The following is an 18,230-nucleotide window of genomic DNA, read 5'->3' on the forward strand; positions in this document are numbered from 1 at the left end:
TATCTATCTATCCAGAAACAATGGACTCAAGGAATGAAAAGCCCTGGACAGGTTAGCAGTCCATTACTGACCAGATTTACACCCAGGAGTCAATTCACATATGGATGTAGGAGAACATGGAAACTCCACATACAGTAGACAACAATCAGTCATAGAAGTCAAACACCAGAACAAAGATACAGCACTGCTACTCAGTGCACCACCATGTAGCCTAAAAGTCACTATAAAAATAAATCTAAATACCCTTTCTAGGGTAGTGACCTTTTGAGCTCTGGTGATCCTTAGAGATATTGTTCCAAGTAGGATTACACCTAGTTAATTAGTTGTAGGGCAGAAGCCAGACAACACTGACCAAAAACACTGGACAGTGAAGAGTTTGTTTCCAGAACACTTTTGGTTGCATCTTATGGAATTAGGCCTATTGATATCTTTCACAAAATTTTCCATCAGTCTAATTTTTATCTGAACAAATACACATTAAACATATTAAATTATTGAGACATGTTTACCACTTATTTGGTTTTTTTTTTCAAAACAACCCCATCTGCTGCAACAGAGTGATTAAAGGTTTAAACATCACCTTTAAAATTTCCGATCATATACTATTTTATTGTAACCACTTATTTTTTTGATTTGATAGAAAGATCCAAAGGATTTAAAGAGAGGTGTGGATCTCACAAGGATCCTGAGTACTGTTGTCATATCTCTCACTTGCACTCACTACCTCTCTTTCTCACACACACAGAGGTCAGTGTGACATCATGTTAAGCCCTACTGAGCTATATGGGCCACCCACCTACAGGAGTTCAAAGGTGAACACCACAACCATCACACCTAACAGAAAACTAGCTCCCAGCATACCTCTTGTAGACCTTGTTGAATCAAATTTACAGACAACAACAAGCGCCAGTTTCACTAGACATCTAATTTTTTCAAATGCTTTGTGTCCTGAAAATTATTTGATGATTAAGATAGACAGTTTCAAGCTGATCACTAACTTCATTTCAGATTGACTGTATAAAGTAGGATTTTGGAGAAACAATTCTTATTGGATAGATAGATAGATAGATAGATAGATAGATAGATAGATAGATAGATAGATAGATAGATAGATAGATAGATAGATAGATAGATAGATAGATAGATAGATAGATAGATAGATAGATAGATAGATAGATAGATAGATAGATAGATAGATAGACATATCTGAATGTTTTCCATGTGATTTCCTCTGCCCACTAGCAGATCTTTGCATCACTTGTCATTGTAGACCAAAAAAAAAATACTTTCCGTAATCTTGATGTCAATTGTTTGCGGAGACATTTGTCTCAAATATCAAAATCCTTCATCTTCTTAGTTCATATCTTTCACAAAATTTTCCTTCAGTCTAATTTTTACCTGAACAAATACACATTAAACATATTAATTTATTGAGAGAAGTTTACCACTTATTTGTTTTTTTCAAAACAATTCCATCTGCTGCAACAGAGTGATTTTGAAACTTCACTGACAGTAAAGGAGCCAGAATTCAGGCAGAACTGTCTGATTCACTTCTGTGCAACCAAATATCTTAGTAGGGTTAATCAGTCTCTCTTTGTCTCTCTTTAGCGTTCAGCAGTGATGTGCAAAATTGAATTGAATTCACAGTGGAACTCAATGTTTCATTTCACTTTACAGCCAACTTCAAGCTATTCACACAAGAAGAATGGTGCTTAGCTCCTTTCTGGAAGTGCTATTGTGCATTAATTACCCATACATCTCCTTGTCATTTAATATTTAAATAAAGATCTCTAGGAAAAGAAATTTACTGAAAGTATGCATGTTTTCATCTAGGATGAGGTGTTTGCTAGATAGCAGTAAGGGAGGTTGTCAGTGGTTACTTTCTGTGTAGTGAGGTTTCCTTCAAAGAAAGTGCAATAATGTGCACAGTAGTGTGTTTAAGTTTGTCTTTGTGTGGGAAATATCCAGTATTTCATATTTTTTTAAAACGTACAGCACTGTTCTGCGGTGATGTGAACAAAAAGCATACATAGAACTGATTTCACCAATGAGGTATGGATTACATGCTTTACGTAGCCACAGAAACAAATACAGGCAAACTTGGAAGTGCAAACACTTTAGGGGCCATATTCCTTGTTTGCCATTAAAAAAAGTTTAAAACCCATTTCACACATTTCACAATTGCCAAGCTGCCTATGAAAACAATTTTAGTGTCAGTTTTGTGAAACTGCATGGAGATCAAAACCTGCCCATTTCGCTCATCACTACTCTAGAGTTTGCAACAGACTGGATATAGAGACACTCAGTATCATCTAGCTGGAGGACATACAGTTGGAAGTTGTATCATTGGGCAAGAGGACCACCTCAATGTGACATGGCAGAGAAGAAAACAGTTTTGTATGTTTTTGAAAGATTGAATGAAAAAATGTATTTTACAATGATACAATAGTCTACCAAGAAATGCCTTAATACAGAAAGATGGATCTGAATGTGAATGATGACTTATTATTGCTATTGCAATAACTGTGGTAATCCTCTATTGTCTCTGTTATTAAAAAATAGTTTTCGATTACAATGTTGCTGGGTAGTTGTCCTTATTACAAGATCACTTAGGACCAAAGATTAGCAATGTAAAGATGGGTTCTAAACATTAAAGGATCTCAAACTTGGGTGTGGCCTGAATTGGACAGATGGAGCATTTTCTGGACAGACATGGAACACCCAAATGAGAAGTGAGAGTCCCCTCAGTAAAACAAGCACATGTCTCTGTTTAACATGATCTCAGTGCTCACAGCAGAAGACCACTCTGAATGAAGGCTGTCATCAGTTTATATCATGGCAGGAAAAACTGCAGAGAGCCATGAAGATAAAGAGAGAAACCTTCAGTGCAAGATATACAGAAGCATCTCTGGATTTGTTTGAAAACTCTTGAATTGAGGTAGTTGGAGTGGGGCTTTTGTGTTTGAAGAGATTGGTGAGGCCATGGAGAATCATCTTTAGGCAGTCTAGGAGTTTCTGGTAAACCATATGACACCTCAGGAACGGTAGAGGGCAAAGTGCCCATAAAAGAATCCTTAGGAGTTGCTGCGCTCAGAGAAAGCTTACCATCTTGACAATCATCATAATAACTAGGTTAAAAGGGGTAAAAACTTAAAACATGAATAAAACAGCTGAACAGTATCCATCCATTCATTTTTGAAACAATCTCACCCATCCATTCATTTTCTGATGCTTTTTTTGGAAGGTATTGCTTTTTGCTAACAAATCTGTAATCATGAAAATAATGAAAAAGAAATACAACACTGTACTGTGCAGCAAAGGTAGGGGCTGGTAAAGAGAGAGATTAGTGGGATGTCACCACAAAGAGCTCCAGTTACAGTGTTCAGTGTTCTCTGCCCGACTGACTAATGAAGTTCTCCTATTTGTTCACATCAGCAAGGAGATGGCTTTAAAGCCAGATGTTTCAGGGTCACGAGTGATCACCAGTATTTCGCTACAGTGCAAATCTTCAAACTGAGATGCTTCATGGTGCGAGTCCACACTAATGCACTTGTCGATGAGGATGGGATTTATATGATGCTGATGCTACGAAGAAAAAGAGGAGGTTCAGAGACAGAGATAGAGAGAGAGACAGAAAGAGATCAACTGATGTCAACAAGAAGCGATCCACTCGCAGTTTTCAGTAATGGTTTCTGCATGAACGAATATTGGGGTTCTCCTATTAGCTCATGCTACAAGGAGGTCACTTCTGACCCAGAAGTTGTAGGTTTGTGGCTGACCACCAGCGGTTTACCACAGTTCAGATCTTCAAGCTGAGATGATTCATGGTGCGAGTACATGACAATTCAAACACCATGCAAAATCTATGTATATATTGTCACACACGTGCACATGGGAGGCAGCTAAATGGACCAAAAGAAGGTAATTCCACACCGGAGTGGCAAGGTGCATTAAACCTTCCTCTTTTATTTCTGCAGACACAGGAAATTCTGCCTAATTCAGGCCTGATGATGTCACTTCCGGTTCCGGGCCCAACAACATCACTTTCCGGTTTTGGCACCGAGGATGCCACTTCTGGTTCTGGCCCCAAGAATATAACTTCTGGATCCAGGCCTCAATGACATTACTTCCACCTGCCTGCCTTAAATACAACTTCCTCTGTAACTTCTATTCTGTTTTGGACTCAACTCTATACACATCTGTGCAACTTAGTTTGCCTTTTTGCTGCCAGGCTTTAAGTATACAGCTGGCTGCCTCAAACCTTTTTTCTGTGTGTTGAGGCTATTTATTTCACAATATACACAAATTTATTTAAAAAGACAATAATAAATTAATAAATTTTAACACTGATTATATGCTTTGTCTTTAACGTTCCAACCAGATAACTAAGGAATCAAATATTCAGCCAACAAAGTACTACAAGATTAGGAAACAGAGGAAAAGAAAACAAATCTCCCCTTAAAAGTGTGCTTTGAGAAGGTAAACCTCTAAAATTTCAAGATTCTTTACAATAACAAAGACAGAGTCCTCGGTCAAAATTCTATCGGCTTCTCTCTAAATTTAATACAATACACTATACTGCTGTACATACATGCAATCCACTATTGTCTGAGAATTACATATTGTAAACATCTGGCACTATGTCTGTTAGCACCAGGGATGTGCGGTCAGGGGAGGCAAGTGAGGCAGAGCCTCACCTGTCATCATGAAAAGTAAAAAACTAACAGAAAATAAATTTGTCCACGGGTCTGTGCTATAAATTTGTTTTCTATATGAGTCGCATAATTTTGATCAGTTTTATAGCCACATTCACTGCATTTGCACATTGCCTGTTCCAATACAGGGGAGAAACACATGGTGAGGCAGCGAAGAGCCAGGCCTCACCTCAAACAGTGCTTTCCTTCATACACGGGGTTAATACTTGCAATTGGAGCATGCCTGTTGCTGTCTCTCTCTGTATGTCGCCAATATAATGTTTGCATATACGTTTATTATACACCCTGACTTTCCACAGTCTGGCTAATATCTTTAAAGAATGTGTGTGACATATTTAGTGCTGCTGATTGGACATAAAACTGCAGTGAAAAGATACAAGGAGAAGCAGACAGTACTGTGGTGCCCTGAAGGGAGCACATGTGAGCCTAACAGGAGCTCATTATTGCTGCTCTTCTACACAGAGGCTCTCGGTTCCAATAAGTTAGCGATATCATCCATTTATTTTTATTTTCTGTTCCAACTGACTGCCAAAATGGAAGATTGACTTTTAAAACTAAAGGAAAATAAGGTGGACTTTTACAAGAAAGTGACTGAGATTTTCGTGAAGAAGGATAGGTACATAGACTTCATTTACTGCTGTTCTGTCTCCAGATTTCTGTGGTGGCAATCTGTGCCACCACCTGATTAAAGCACCATGCAGTCCCAACATTGATGGATTGAACGTCAGAGGTCCACATGACCATCATCGTCTAATTCTTCCACATGAAGCCTGAAAACCATGAGGACTGATTGAAATCATTTATGTCAGGTAGAATGCTCAGTAGGGTCTGGGTGGTCTTGTGGCCTTGGAACCCCTGCAGATTTTTTTTTTCTCCAGCCCTGTGGAGTTTTTTTTTGTTTGCTTTTCTGCCCTCCCTGGCCATTGGACCTTTCTTTATTCTTTGTTAATTAGTATTGCCTAGTTTTATTTTTAGATTTTTTCTTGTTTCTTTCTTCATCTTGCAAAGCACTTTGAGCTACATCTTTTGTATGAAAATGTGCTATATAAATAAATATTGTTGTTGTTGAGCTGTAGAAACATCTCAACGATGATGAATAGAATGGGTTGCACCTGAGCCAGATTTCAAGGGTCATAGGAAAGGATCTAAATGTTGTGTCAATGGGATATTTCAGTTTTTTATTTTGAATACATTTGCAAAAACTTCTAAAATACTATTTTTGCTTTGTCATTATGGGGCACTGAGTAATGCTTGATGAGGGAAAAAATGAATTTAAATGATTTTGGCATAAGGATGCAACAAAGAAAATGTGAAAAAGTGAAGGGGCCTGAATGTTTTATGAAAGTACTGTATGAAGGGTAAAATGTAGCATAAGCCTTTCCTAGTAACACACAGAAGGAAACAAATCTGGACAAAATAATGCCATATTAGATTTTGCAATACATGTAACTTGCTAGTTCTTTGTCTTCAAAATGAAGAGGCCATAGCCCTGACCCCTCTGCCACTGTGTCAGTCACCAGTACAATGTCTGCCATATTTAGCAGTGGCCATTATTTGTGAAATTGTACATTTGATCTCATTCACCCAGAAACATAATGCAATGTTATAAATATTTTACTGATTTTTTTGTCTATCTATATTATAATTCAGTCAGAAAATATTCAATGTTTTCGAGACGTTCAATTCCTTTGAAAAACCTCCTCATGTCCATTTGAAACTGCAAGCATGAAAATGAATGGGAACGAATGCATACAAAAGTCAGTGGGGAATGTCTAGCCTTACAGCAAATTATGAGCCACAGCTGGAGCGTTTTCATTGAAGCTAATTTTTAAGCATATTGAGGAGAAAATTTATTAAATGTAGTACGGGGTTACAGACAACAGGGTGGTAAAGAAAATCTTGTGAGAATCTGTCCCTTCATTTCAATCCTGCTAGGATCCCCCAGGATTTTAAAACGTTTTCCACTATTATAGTAAAGCTCAGTCGTGGAAAAGCACAGGGGCTAAATGGAGGGCCAGAGGTTGGAAACAATGTGTGTGCTGCAGGGGTGTGAGCTACTAACCCCCCAATCCTACTCCCCCCATTCACCCCAGTGAAAGCATACACTTTTTTTTTTCCTTTTTTAGCAAGTGGTCTACAGTGTTTGTTCAGCAGCCAACACACAATGGAGTAATCCTCCTTCAGGCTTGGGCACAGGCTTATCCACCCCTGTAGCTCATCTCAGATTTCTCCCAGGGGCCACTTCAGTCTGCCCACTCAGTCACCTCCTGCAGGCTTGGGAGTTAATAGGGCTGAAAGTATGTTTTAATTAGATGTCAGGGTTTAATCTCAGGATCACTGCTCAGCTGAAGTTATATAGAAAGTAGAAGGGCCCCATTCGTTTCCTACATGGGTGGGGTCAGCCAGCAGTAGGATTCAAAGAAATGGCAATTTAGATTTTTAATTAAAGAAATTCTCCAGGCATGACACTTTATGAATGGACAGACATGTACTAATCTGAAACATTTGCTCAATATAATTTGTTCAAAATTGAAAAACCAAAAATATCATTTCAGGGCAGTCACTAGTCATCACCATTTCTGTGAAGTGATGTTCTTTTACAGCTCACAACACACTGAAGCAAAATTAACTGCTGAGCCTAATAATGAAATTTAATGCTTTGAATTTTCTAATCTCACATGGGAAATAGTCACTTCATAATCAGGGCAGTGATGAACTCTGGTGAGGACTGACAGCTATTACATATTTTGACTTAGTAAAGTACCAGCGACAGTCTTATTGGATTGTGCTGTAAATTCCACAAAACCCTGTTATAAAGAAAAATGTTATAATTATTGGCTTTTATAGCATAATCAAAGCCCTTTTTATGGATAGTAGGGAGGCGCTTCAATCACCATCGATGTGCGGCACCCACCTGGATGATACAACAGCAGCCATTCTTGTGTCAGTAGGCTCACCACACATTAGCTAATGGGTAGTTAGGGGCTGAGAGAGAAAGTGAGACCATAAGATACAGGGGATTATTAGGGGGCCAGAATGACCAAGCCATGCTAGGCAAAAGATGCTCTGGGGCTTTTATGACCACAGAGAGACAGGACTTCAGTTTTGCATTTTATCTAAAGGATGGCGTCACATTTTACAGCACTGTGTCCCTGTCACTGCACTGGGGCATTGGAATCCACACCCTGACCACTGGGTAAGCACACCTGATGGCCTCCCCAACACCTCTTCCAGAAGCAACCCAAATTTTTCCAAGGTGGTCTTCCTGGCTGGAACCAATCCTGCTTAGCTAAGGTGGGTTACCTCTTCTGAACTGCAGGTAGTATGGACCCTAAAGCCCAATACATTTACTTAAAATACAGAATTTGACAGTACATACAACAACTTATATTCAGTTGTTGTTACTCTGTGTTATTCTTATTTACTTATATTTACTTAGATGATGCTTTTTTCCAAAGTGATTTACAAGCTACATCTTCACAGAGCAACAGCTCATTTAGCTCCTGTAATTAGAGATGTCAAGTCAAGTCCATTTATTTTAGTGCAGGCTCAGAGTGTTGTAACAAGTTCACAGGCAAAATAGATAGCAAATGTTGGCAATTACAAAATTCAAATATATAGAAGTACTTATTGTTTAAAAAAAAACAGCAATCTATTAATACAAAAAGGATCTTAACAACATGTCTATTGATGTTTTTGCTGCGACATGGCCAGTTGACAACGAAGAAGAGGGATTAGAAAACCTCTGATCAGAAGCATCCTTGGAGAAAATAAACCTCTGGAGGGTCCGTGGTGAGTAATAACACAAACAAGAGACAGATGAAGGTATTTGCTCAAAATTTCATAGCATGCCAGTGGCAGGGAATGAATTAGCAGGCTAGTCCTTAAGCACTAAGCCACACTGAGCATTGCACTCTCCCTCCCACGTTCTGCAACTGCCCATCTGGAGGGATTATGACTCTGTTTTACTTTTCAGCGTGTTTATTTTTGTTTCTCCAGTGAAAAAGATGAGATAACAGCAGAAAACTGCAACATCTTATATCGTGGGTCTCCTATCCATCTTATATAATGCCTTTTATATCCATTAAAGGAGCAGAACAGGCATCCCGGCTGGGAAGGAGGATAGTTTCTTACCCGGAAAGGAGGTCAGAGTGGAAGGACAGATGGATTAGCTGTCAGGATGGAAAAACAACTTTGTGCCTGGCCAGTATAATATAGTGGATAGACCAGAAGAAGGTGAAGGTCGGGAGCTGTTCCACCCCTCATATGCCAGGTGGCAGTGGTCCTTGTATGTCGGGACACCTACAAGGGTACTTAGAAACTGGAGTCCAGACGTGTAGCCCTTGTCGGGGTCCCTGGGTACCGATAGAGGGCACTGTCGGGGGAGGACCTCCTGACTTTCTTTATGACCCAGAAAGTGCTTCCAGGGAGACTTGGTATGGTGCCGTAAGCATTCCTGGGTCTGGCCTAAAAGGTAGCCTGCTGGCTCTCTTCAAGGAGTCGGAGTCGGAAGGTAGCAGGCAACACTTAACAAGTGGGCGAGAGAAGGAAGAATTTGTGAATTTATTGTGTATTTTGTCTCATTTTTGAATGGTGCTGCATTTAAATAAATATCTTTTATTTGAACCCAAACGTGTGCTGTGCATTGCTGTGTATAAAGTTTGAGGCTTAGTGGCTCCCCCTGCTGACTGAGGAGGTACGCTCAAGTAAGCAAAACATACATTCTCTGAAAAGATTCTGCAACCCAACAGTTTAGAATAAATCAAAGAAACTGCTTTCACAGCTTGGTAAAAACATATATATATATGAATACTTTTTAAAAAAACACGCTTAAATTAAGTTAAAAAGTGTACTAAAAAGTAAAAAATGTCTCTTATACATCACAGGGGCGCTTTTTGAATGTTTATTGATGAAAAGCACCCACAATTTATTTTACGAGTGATGTATAAGAGACTTACTTTTTACTTTTTAGTACACTTTTTAACTTAATATAAGCGTGGTTTTTAAAAAGTATCTTTCTTTATATATATAATATTTTCAACTTTTTAGTCTTGAGTTTGTTTTAGTATAGTTTTGTAATCAATATTTTAACATTTCCTTTAATATTTCTATCCGTTACTAACGCCATCTATTGGTGAAATCTTGAACTATTCTTCATATGAAAATTTCATTTCTTAATTAACATGGATTAATTGATCAATTAGTGAAACTGGTTATTGATTCATGTATTGTCATCGGAAGTGAGTAAGTGTGCAAAATTCCAAGTCATTTGGACAATAGGAAGTGGGTTAAATATCGATTACAAGATTTGTAGTTAATATAACCGTGGTAATAAAAATGTATTTGTTTTGAAAATTTTCAGGGACATCTACATTTGTATTTACATATATTCACTTAATAGACACTTTTATCCAAAAAGACTTACAAGACAGGTCAACATCATGTATCTGGAGATTGCTTAGGAACAAGTTGCTTTAGACAAAGGTACAAAATTGATTTCTACAAGTGAAAAGCTCAAAACAAAATATAAGCTAATTACAATTGCCAGATATACAGTATATAAAACCTAACAATTATCACTTAGAAATTCACCAAACAAGAGAGTCTTCAAACAATTCTTGAACACATTGATGGAGTCAGCAGTTTGGATGGCAGTGGGCACCACATTCCACCATACATATAAAAGAGTCTGGATTGTGATTTGATACCACGCAGAGGTGGTATCATCAGACGTTGTTCATCAGCAGATCTGTGGGGTTGCGGAGGAGCACAGGACCTCACAAGTGTCTCCATATATACGGGACGGTTTTCTTTGTTTTTTCAGTTCCACATTTTTGGGATTCATGTTAAACATCAAACCTTTGTCCATACACCTGTTGCATGATTACCACAAAATTCAAAATTGACAATTATTGCCAATGATATTATAATTGTGAATATTAACATTACAATGGAATACATGTACTGTATTTTGTACACACATTAGTACAGTAAAACTTCTATTAGGCAGAATACCACTTATAAAATTTGTCAATGTGAAATTGTTAAATGTTGAAAAATGTAAAACGGTTGATCATAACATTAGAAATGTTATAATGAGAATGGGGCATTCCGCTTAACCATCCTATTCATTTCAATTGTCAAAAATAATATCAAGATGAATTCTAAAGGTCACTAAAATCCTACTCTCCACCATTCTGCTTGGTAATTTATTCCATGTGTTGGTAATTTATTACTAACATTTGTGTGAAATCTGGACTAAATAAATGTCCAACCAGGTCCCATGTTATTGTTGAATTTAGCATTTAAAAAAATATTTTGTTTTTTAGTTTTTACAGTAAAGCTAGAGGACTTTTGTTAAATTACAATTATTAAATTACAAAATTATGAAAGAGAATTTAAGTATAACATGTCATGCATGTGTGTCAGAGGAACTCCTTGCAGGGTAATCTAAGGTATGCAATACCCTGCCAGGGCGAGAGGGGGTGCTATTGCTAATGGTATTGCCTCTTTCCTCCCCACAGCACTGAGAAGATGCCCCTTGAGGGAAAGTGACCCTTGCCCATTCCAGCTAGAGAACTCTTAAAACCTGACACATGCAAATGACGTTGTCTCATTTGAACCTGGAGATAACAGAGGGTGGAACTCTGCCAGCCAGACCTGCTCTTAATAGTTAACCTTTTTGAGAAACCAAGAACCCAGGAAGGCTATTTGTGTTTTGTTATATTTTCCACACTTGTGTGCCTGCTTTATTTAAAAGCTGCCAATACGATTAAAAGGGGTGACCCTAGCTGGCACCCTAATAGTTCTCTGGCCTCACCCAGCTCTTAGGGGGCCACCTACAAAACACATGGAAAGTAATACAGGCTCAGATATACCGTACATAAAACATAAAAAATACTGCAAATTATAAGCAATCAAAATGGAAACAAGTACAAACAAAAGAAATATTGTCTAACAAAGACACCTACAAGCATTTGAAACTCAGCAAGAGCAGATAGGACAGGAGCTTACCTATTTAACAGAGCCTTTGAAAATAAATCTTTTACTTTATAAAGATTCTGTGTGGCTCTTTTTGCATCTAGATGGGGTTTTTCATGGTATTTCCCCCTCTAGTGGACATTTTTGGAAGTATTAAGGATTTATGATATTTTTGAGACTCCAAGTTCATAACAAGAGCTACCAAGTGCATCCCAATACACTGACAGGCTAAAGGATCTAAACCTCTTTACTTTTGAGCAAAGAAGGGAGTATTGAAGTTATGATTCTGTTTTCTCTTTAACTTTTCTCTAAGTTCCTTGTGTGGGATATTGAGAATACATATATAAGATGTATTCTATGCTGAAAACAACTGTTAACATATTAAACATTTAATCAAAACACAATTGTTTTTTCGTGGGTGCTGCATTTTGAACTTAGTTATTGTTGCTAGCCATGTTGCTAAGTAGAACAACCAGAGGTCATGACCTGTGACGTTACCATATTAAGGGTTTAAAGGTCAAAGTCACTCACCTCCTGGATATCTGAAATTGTAGACAGAAACTCACAACTCATCACTGGTGTTATGTTTCAGACAGGTTGTGTTCTCTGGCTCCTCTTTTTGTTTCTCTTTTATGTCTACTTAGTTTATTTTAAATTATTTTTCATATTTTTATGAAAAATGTATTATGTATTTTCTGTTAATATTATTATTTTTACTTTCTGTGTTTTAGATGATGTTCTCTTATGATTCTGATGTTCTGTGGGTGTTAACTCAAGAGGTGGGCCCACCATGACATTGCCACCATTAGCCATTGCTGGCTTATATTGCGCTAGGGAAGAGATCTCAGGAGTGGTTCATTGAAGTTTCCTGAAGTCACTTGGAGTATTGTTTTTTTCTTTTGGATTTCTTGGGTTTCTGATTATTTCCTGCTCTTGTTTCTGGATTCTGATTATGGATTGTGTTTTTGGATTTGTTCTCTGTGGCTTGTTTTTTTTAGCAAATCCTCTTTCACTCTTTTGAGCATTTTGCTATACTCTTTTCTCATTTACAAAAATTCTTTGATTTGGATTGTCTGTTCTGCACTCTTAAAAATATTGGTGTCATAGCAGTTCTTCAGAGTTATGCCCCAGTCGAGCTATTTTTGGTTCCCAAAAGAACCATTCACATAAAGATTCCAGAAAGAACCATTATTTATTTATATCTGTAATAGGTTACATAAATAGTCACAAATAGCCAACAACAGATCTATCCATCCATCCATCCATTATCCAACCCCCTATATCCTACTATAGGGTCACGGGGGTCTGCTGGAGCCAATCCCAGGTCACACAGGGTGTTATGCAGGAAATAAACCCTGGGCAGGGCGCCAGCCCACCGCAGACAACAGATTTATAAAATGCCAAATCATTCTTGATTTTAAGAGGACTGTTGCTACCGATAACAAAGACTAAGTTCAAGTTTTCCCGATCTGTTAGTTTCATGCTAGGTCACTTACTATGCTTTAAACATTTCTTTTTTGTGCATATACTAGGTCAGGTCAGGTTGTATGCACTGGTACAGCGTGTTGCCACACCCACCACATGACGAAAGAGTTTGGGATACTGGTTGGCAAGCTCCCAGGCAGACACGCGGTCCAGTCCCAACCCCCAGAAATGAACATCTATCTGCTGCAGCCAGGTGTTACGTGGGCATCTCCTTGACCTGGTACAGCTGCTCTGCTCCTCAACAATGAGGATCCTGTGAACTGGATAACCCTCGTGGAATCGCACCACATGGTTGTAGTGCCGTAACTGACATGCCTTCATAATGCAGGTAATGTGACTCATTTGGGACTCTATAAGCAACTCCTGGGTCTACACAAAGTCAAACCAGTGGTACCCAAGGATTCTCTGAAGAGGCACAGTACTGAAGGAGTCCATTCTCCCTCTCAGGTCACTGGATAGCGTCCATGTCTTACAACTATATAGCAAAACAGGAAGCACCAGAACTCTAAAGACTTGGACCTTCGTTCTTTTCTAGATGACCCCAGATGCACTCCCAATCCGTCTACTGACTTCATAGAAAAAGTCACCAGAGACATGAATGTCACTGCCGAGGTAAGTAAACCTCTCAACAAGGTCAACACCCTCTCCTCAGACAAACACACTGCTGATGGCTGTGCCTAAAAGGTCATTAAAGGCCTGGATCTTGTTTTTTATCCAGGACACTCGCAAGCCCAGAAACTCAGACCTCGCTCAGTCTCTTGAGCACCCCGATCAGAGCCTCCATTGACTCCATAAAGATCACAGCATCACAAGGTTATGATCAGTGAATCTTTCTTCACAAACAGATGCCCCATATATTTGGAACGTCTACAAAGTCCAAAGAACCAACTTCATGTGCAAAGAACCCTTCCCAGGATGAAATGGTTCTTTGTCAAGCAATGGTTTTGTGAGGAGCCACACAACCCAGTAAAATGCCATTAAAGAACAGTTATTTTTATGAGTGTAGCCAAAGATGGTTAATGTTTTCCTTTACTTTGCCAAGCATTTGAGATATTTTGGAACTTTAAAGGCATTTTGAGCATTAAAAGCCAGCTTCCACCTTTTGAGAGCCAGGTTAGAGGTGAGGCTGTTTTGGACAGGCCAGTTGAGATACCGGCTTACACTGGTGGCCTACTTGAAGGCTTGAGAACCTTTTCACTATGAGCCTAATTCTTAACCATTGCAGACAGTACTGATTATTCAGTCTTCTTGGTTTCAGAAAACATGTGTAACATTATTTCAACTATGTTTTTACATCTTTACACTTGTGTAGTGGTTTCGCTGCAAGGAGAGACAGGACTGACTTACAATTTTCAACTTAGCTTTGTTTATCACTTATATTTCATATCTTGATCTCCATTCAAAAATTACAGCTTACTTTTCCTCAGAAAGCATTACAGTGAGGAACTAATCTAGGTCTGCATAATTCCAAAAGATGTCGATAAAGCTGATCTAAACGAAAGTTGGATCACATACTTGAAGGGAGTAATGGCAATTAAGCAGAAGGGCATTTAGGACTGAAGCCTGGAATTCCTTTTTTACATATAAAGTTGTGAGAATCTGATCTCATTTTCTTGGGGGCCTTGCTAAAATCAGCTTATATGTAGTTACATAGTGGAAACCCCCTCAAAATTGAAATTCATGCCCCAGCTAGAGCTGCGGTATGAAAATCTAAGCAGCAGCTCCAACCAGGGTATATTACACAAATGGTTTTCAAATTTGGTGCTATGAAATTATAATTTTTAAACCTTGCCTTGGAATTGTCTCATATAGTTTAAATAAAAATAACACAAAATGCTCTTCAATTGTTACATAAAACCAGTCCCATATCAATGCAGTTACTAACTACTGCTGCAGACCTCTACCTGAGCGGTAAGCAATTAGATGTCAGGTGATATGTGAGGGAACACAAACAATCAATCAATCAATCAATAAATAAGGGAAAAGTGGTTCTTTAAAGGATCATTGGCTACACAATGGCCGAACCAGAGGTTCCATGCTCAGCTATATTTCATTTCCACATCTCCATCTCACATTGCTCCTGCTGTGAGATTGCCCTCATGCCTATGTCTGTTCAATGTTTCACACTGCTCCCATGGGGTCTGAAGTGCCAACTCCCTCTCATTCTCCTTGTCTTTAAGCCAGTTCATGCCAGGGTCAAGACTGACTGGGAACCAAGTGCCAAGACTGATGGATTTGTTGTTGAAGAGAGCATAGCTGAATGTGGTCCTGCTTAACAAACCTGAGATATACTTTCTTTTCCTCCTCCTCTACCAGATGACCACAGATTAATATACTTATATGTTACCAGTGTATGTACAGTATAAAACAGTATATTATAATTTAATTAATTTATTAAGCAGGTTTGATTTAGATGAGAACAGGCCATTCAGCCCAACAAACCCTGACAGTCCTATTCATTTAATTCTTCCAAAATAAAGTCTAGTTTTGAAAATTCCTTAAATTCCTATTGTCCCTCACACTATATGGTAATCCATTCCATGTGACGATGGTTCTCTGTGTAAAGAAAAGCTGCCTAATGTTTGTGTGAAATTTACCTTTAAAAAGTTTCTAACAGTGTCCCATATTGTTGATGAAATCATTTTAAAATAACAGTCTTGATCCACTGGACTAATTCCCTTCATAATTTTAAAAACTTTAACCACGACTCCTCTTAATATCCTGTTTGTTTGAACTGAAAATGCTCAGCTCTTTTAATCTTTCCTCATAATTCATCCCCTGTAGCCCTGGAATCAGCCTAGTTGCTCTTCTCTGGACCTTTTCTAGTGCTGCTATGTCCTTTTTGTAGCCTGGAGACCAAAACTACACCCAGTACTCCAGATGAGGCCTCACCAGTGTGTTATAAAGGTTGAGCAGAACCTCCTGTGACTTGCACTCCACACATCAGGGAGCTGTAAAACCTGACATTCTGTTAGCCTTCTTAATGGCTTCTGAACACTGTCTGGAAGTCGATAGCTTGGAGTCCACTATGACTCCTAAATCCTTCTCATAAGGTGTACTCTCGATTTTCCCTATTGTGTATTCAAACCTAACATTTTTACTTCATATGTGTAATACTTTACATTTACTTACAATATGTATGCAACATTATTACTATTATGAGATTTAAAAATAAATGTGTCCAAAGATATTTGTATGATTACATTTTCAAACCTGTTTAATCAAATTTAGGGTCATGATAAACATGGCACAGTCGCGTCAGCTCAAGGTACAAAGCAGGCAGTAGCCCTGGACTGTGCATCATTCCATCAAAGGGCTTTTGTATAAATATACACTATACATTATATAGTATTTTCCACTTAATATTTTGTTTTCCATAAAACTATATTTTAAAAATCAGATTTGAGAATGTTATGCTTATTTATTAATGTGTACAGAGAAAAGTGCACCATGCAAAAATGAATTGGTTTAAATTGGTATTGGAGTCTAGAACCTACAGTAGATGATAGCAATACTACTTGTGATAATTTACCTGTGGGGAAAATAAAATTGTACAAAATAAGTTTAAGTTTAGACATTTTGACAGCTGATACTATCCATTTTATTATTTATGTATTTATTATTTTATTATTTTAACCCTAAATACAAAGAGGACTGTTTCATTTATGTTAGGTAGAATGCCCAGAGGGGACTGGGCGGTCTAATGGTCTGGAATCCCTACAGATTTAATTTTTTTTCTCCAGCCGTCTGGAGTTTTTTTTTTTGTCCACCCTGGCCATTGGACCTTACTCTTATTCTATGTTAATTAAAGTTGACTTATTTTATTTTCTTACTGTGTCTTTTATTTTTCTATTCTTCATTATGTAAAGCACTTTGAGCTATTTTTTGTATGAAAATGTGCTATATAAATAAATGTTGTTGTTGTTGTTATATGCTAGAATTGTGTTTGCAACTTTTATTTTGCTTTTGAAGGGCTGTAAATGGACTCCGCGAAAGCAATATGCTGCGTGTACCGTACCGGTGCATTATTTATAGAAGCCCTAGTTCTGCACAGGCGGACACATTCGTCCTGGTGACATTAAAGAAAGGGCAATGCAACAGCTCGCCAGTAGAGGCGCTCTTCCATAATGAGTTGCGCGCTTGATGTCACCAAGCAGGCCAGCACTGCGCCAGTCTGTCACTCGCCTTATGCCAATTATCAAGGACGACCGTATTGTGTTGTTTTGTGTTTTTGTTTATTGTACTAATTTTATTTAAGGATTTTATAGAAATGGAGTTTTATTTTAGAAATTGTTATGGTTATGCATCGTCAATGGTCACTCTGCGTCGAAGCTGACATCAGAGCATGTATAAATGAATGGTACGTAATTTTAAACATTTACATTAGTAAGTAGCATTCGAGTTAAAATGTGAAATGAAATGACTCCGGGCCAGGAGGTACGATATGTCAGTATTAAGTCCTGGAAGGTAAATGATTCATTTTAGTTGGCACCTGCAGTTCACGTTCATCGCGGCACAAGGACACCGAGGTTTCCTTGCATCCTGTCTCGACCTTTAGTCCGTCTGTCTGATGCTCAGCACACGAGTCGGAGCGCATCATAGACACAGCATTCGTTTAGAAGCATGACGATGGTGTGAGTTTTGTAAATAGAAATAAATACATAAATAAATCCGTTCACGGCGTGACTCCAGCACTTTGTATAGCGCCCAGTCTTCAGTCGTCGTGATTGAGCATGTATGAGAGAAATCAGAATTAAAGAAAACGAAGCTTTCGAGTTGTGTTTAGCGCACAGTCTTCAAGGCAGAGCGAACACCACCAGGGCTGAGAGTTACCATTACATCAATCATCAATCGATCACTGAACGCAGAAAATCAAAATGAAATGTTGCCTTTAGGTAAACTGTGAAGATTTTTCTTGAAATTAAAGCCGGTCTGCGCAGCGTGCTTACGCTTAAAAATATGTCCATTTAATTTGCTCCTAGTTGAGGCTGCATTTTGGAAAGATGATTACCTAGCGGGAATCAGAGTTTGATACCAGTGCCACCTAGT

At 38.3% G+C, this 18,230-nt stretch overlaps 1 protein-coding gene across 1 annotated transcript in view; it reads left to right on the forward strand.

Annotated features, from left to right (window-relative positions):
* Positions 1–17,321: 17,321 nt before the first annotated feature.
* si:dkey-13n15.2 (protein transport protein Sec24C) overlaps positions 17,322–18,230 on the forward strand; it is a 92,777-nt gene continuing 91,868 nt past the window's right edge. Inside the window, exon 1 of the mRNA XM_039768422.1 lies at positions 17,322–17,541. Within this exon, the coding sequence (XP_039624356.1) occupies positions 17,539–17,541 (3 nt within the window). The 5' untranslated portion in view covers positions 17,322–17,538. The remainder of the gene's footprint in view (positions 17,542–18,230) is intronic.

The sequence above is a fragment of the Polypterus senegalus genome, chromosome 11 (assembly GCF_016835505.1).
Source record: "Polypterus senegalus isolate Bchr_013 chromosome 11, ASM1683550v1, whole genome shotgun sequence".
In the NCBI taxonomy this organism is placed as follows: Eukaryota; Metazoa; Chordata; class Cladistia; order Polypteriformes; family Polypteridae; genus Polypterus; species Polypterus senegalus.